The sequence below is a fragment of the Sceloporus undulatus genome, unplaced genomic scaffold (assembly GCF_019175285.1).
Source record: "Sceloporus undulatus isolate JIND9_A2432 ecotype Alabama unplaced genomic scaffold, SceUnd_v1.1 scaffold_6197, whole genome shotgun sequence".
NCBI classification, from domain to species: domain Eukaryota; kingdom Metazoa; phylum Chordata; class Lepidosauria; order Squamata; family Phrynosomatidae; genus Sceloporus; species Sceloporus undulatus.
The window spans coordinates 1-3200 of NW_024809116.1; the positions used below are offsets into that span (position 1 = coordinate 1).

At 42.9% G+C, this 3200-nt stretch overlaps 1 gene segment (V, D, J or C); it reads right to left on the reverse strand.

Moving 5' to 3' along the window:
* Positions 1-707: 707 nt before the first annotated feature.
* On the reverse strand, positions 708-1170 carry LOC121918220. The segment is given in 2 exon segments: positions 708-1042; positions 1125-1170. Coding segments are annotated over 2 exon segments (381 nt in total).
* Positions 1171-3200: the final 2030 nt, after the last annotated feature.

The window sequence follows — 3200 nt, forward strand, 5'->3', positions numbered from 1 at the left end:
TTATGACTTAAATTTCTTGACTTACAGATGAGTATATAATGTCTAAATCTTTAAATGGCACCGATTCAGGTTATCTGAAAGATTGTATTCTCCATCTAAGAGAAGGAACAAAGTCAGTGACCTGTCATATTCTCCTGGATTTAAAGGCATACAATTTTTGATAGCTCATACCTGTTTTTACAGAACAAAGAGCCAGTCTTTAACGAAAATGTCATCTGGTGTGTAGCATCATGCATCTATTTGCATTTCCCCAAAGGGACTACTTGGATTGGGGGTTAGGGAATGGTTTAATCTTTAAGGGGAAATGTCTTGTTTCCTGATCATGATGATATATCATAATGGGTAGTTAAATATAAAAGTTGGGTCCAGGGTGAAATAAAATTCAAGTCCTTTTGCAGCTGAGTAAGTTACCTGTATTTCAAAGTTTCATGGCCCTGGGTAATATTATTCATCTTGGCCCAGCTTCAGATACACAGGTCTATTAAAGAATTCCATTCCTTTCTGGAACTTTTTTGGTGGCTGTTTTTCCATCAGACTGAGAAGGTGGAGGAAGCATGGCTCCCTTTAACATGGGTGCCCGTCCTTCTTTCCTGTTGGCTGGCCTGTGGAGAAGTCATAGAGTTACAATGCCTCTCCTAGGATCCCTTTCACCCTGCACATTAAGGAAGCAAGGAGGCTGCACTGCCAAGAAGAAAATAACAGCTGTTTTAGATCTGGTTTTTGTACTGAAGCGTATCACTGTGTAGAGGGTAGCTGTAGCTTTGCCCACAGTGGTACTCCCCTTCATCCTCAGGACGGACACCATTGATAGTGAATGTGAAGTCAGTGCCACTCCCGCGGCCACTGAAGCGATCGGGGGTCTGCTCAAAACGGTTGGTAGCATAATAAATCAGCAGCTTGGGTTTTTCGCCTGGTCTCATCTGATAAAAGTTCATAAAAGCACCCACTGAAGAGGAAGCTTTGCACTGAAAGGTGGCTGTGTCTCCAGGATTTTTCTGTAAAGAGGCTGGGGTCTGAGTGACTACAATCTGCCCACTGGACTCTAGAAGGAAAGAAAAAAAGAACATTGATCATACTTCAACATCTGTTGGGACTCTGAGGAAGCAGAATCCCCCTAAACCTACCTTCAAAGATACTCAAGGCCAGACAAATGAAAAAGATTTGCAACATGATGGTAAATCAATGATCTCTCTCTTCCCAGAAAATCTTTAAAGGGTCCCTGCCTTCATCAGGATGAGGATGACAGTGGGGAGTTATTAAGTGTCAAGTATGGAAAGCTATGCAAATCTTTAAGTGCTGCTTGAAAGATCCCAGAAACAGCTGGGGAAGGTTTTAAGCTGAAGAACTAGCAGGAGAGACCTCACAGAGCGATCAGCCAAGGAGAACAATTTCTCACCACGACATCTGAGCTGCTCCGTTACATAATTATTTAATGATTTCAGAAAGAAAATATTTTATTAAGACACTTTTTAGCTCCAGTTTTCCACATAATGAATTATCCTGTCTTATGAGACACAAATATAAATTTTATGCTAGGTAATACATGGAAAACTGAGGTCTATCAAAATAAAAAGCCGTAATGTGGGGCAGGGAGGCAAAAAAAAGGGGCACTCTTGCACTCTTGAAATGCACTCATTGCACTCTTGAAATGTATCAGCTCTATGATCCAAGATTCTATGGGTACACTTTAAATTCTGGAAATGTCAGCATAATTACTTGCAGCTTCATTTGGTTGTGCATGTGTACATGCTAGTACTGTGCTCTGCTCCCATTCTCCAGGTCCCTTTCCCACCAAATGGTTTTATGAACTAGTTACACCAGTAATTTAGCACTGTTGATCTCCTCATCTTTAGAAATACGGCTTATTTGGATCTGGACACGAAAAATGGAGGCCTGGCCTGTTGGGGGAGCAATAATGAATCACAACCAATGTCATGTTGGGAAAGGAGCAGGGTTCAATAACAACAGTTAACTCTCTCTGTCTATCCTGGTACCACCAGAGAAGGCTGTCATAGATGTGATACAAGTCAAAACATTAGTTCGCGTGTGCGCGCGTGCGCACGTGCGTGTGCATGCACGCACACACACACACACTTGGCATGGGAAGGGGTCTGCCATGCCTAGCTAAGAGGCACATAACTGAGGGTCCAGTGCAGTTCCAGAAAATAGCATCAGGAGCAGGAACATGGAGGGACTTTGCTGCCTCATGGGGAAAAAGTGACTTTGATCCAGGGCCGTTTATAGGTGACAGGAGAGGAAGAGACCATTTGGATTTTGGAGGAGAGCAGCCGGGCGAGGGAAGTGTGTGTACATCCCTTTAAGAATAAAGCATTCTCCCTGCAGCAAGAGACTGGGAAATCTGAGAGCAGGAGTCATCTGGAGGGTTGCTTTTCAGGCAGCTGCCATTATGTGAAGGGAGCGAATTGGCAAGCAAAATGGACATGCAAATATGGTAGTTTTGCAAATTTGCTCATTTCTTGATTCACCTCATTTCTCCCTGGATTCTGTCCTGATTGCGTGCAGGCGTCATATGGAAAGCAACTGTGAACTTGTCTCTAATGCCCTGGATGATCCTGCATTAGCTCCACCTTCCAATTTTTCCCTTGTGAAAAAGTCCATAGTAAGCACAAAAATGTTATTTCTAAGTTAGCAAGGGGATTTGTCATCATCTGTCTGAAGCCCAAATACACTTCCAACTCACCTTTTTGCCTAAGTAATGTTCTTTTAACCCCTTGCTGTGCTCTTGGTCCTTGTGGCATAGGACCAAGTGGGGAAGCACCCATCTCTTCTCAACAAGATAAGATACTAGCTCTTACTTTAGTTAATTGTTAGCACTTCTTACGTATGCTTGGAAGGTGTACTAAGGAATCGATAGTTGGAAACTAGATGTTGTTTGCTCTGCCTCTAGCGAACTGCACTATGTTCAAATACATTAAGAGAAATCTTCCACAATACACCTTGTCTTATATCATTAACTAGGGAGATTATCGCATCGCGTTCCGAGAACGTTATTGGAACCCGATAGGAACGGAACACTTTTAAGTTTACCGCACGTTTCTTTCCCCATCGGGTTCCCATCGCGTTCTACATACCCCTCAAAGCGTTCCAAATGTGTTCCTCGGAGGGAACGGATAAGAAAGTGATCCAAGCTTGTGGAAACGTTTTTAAAACGGTCCAAGAAATGTGAGAGCGGTAATGTA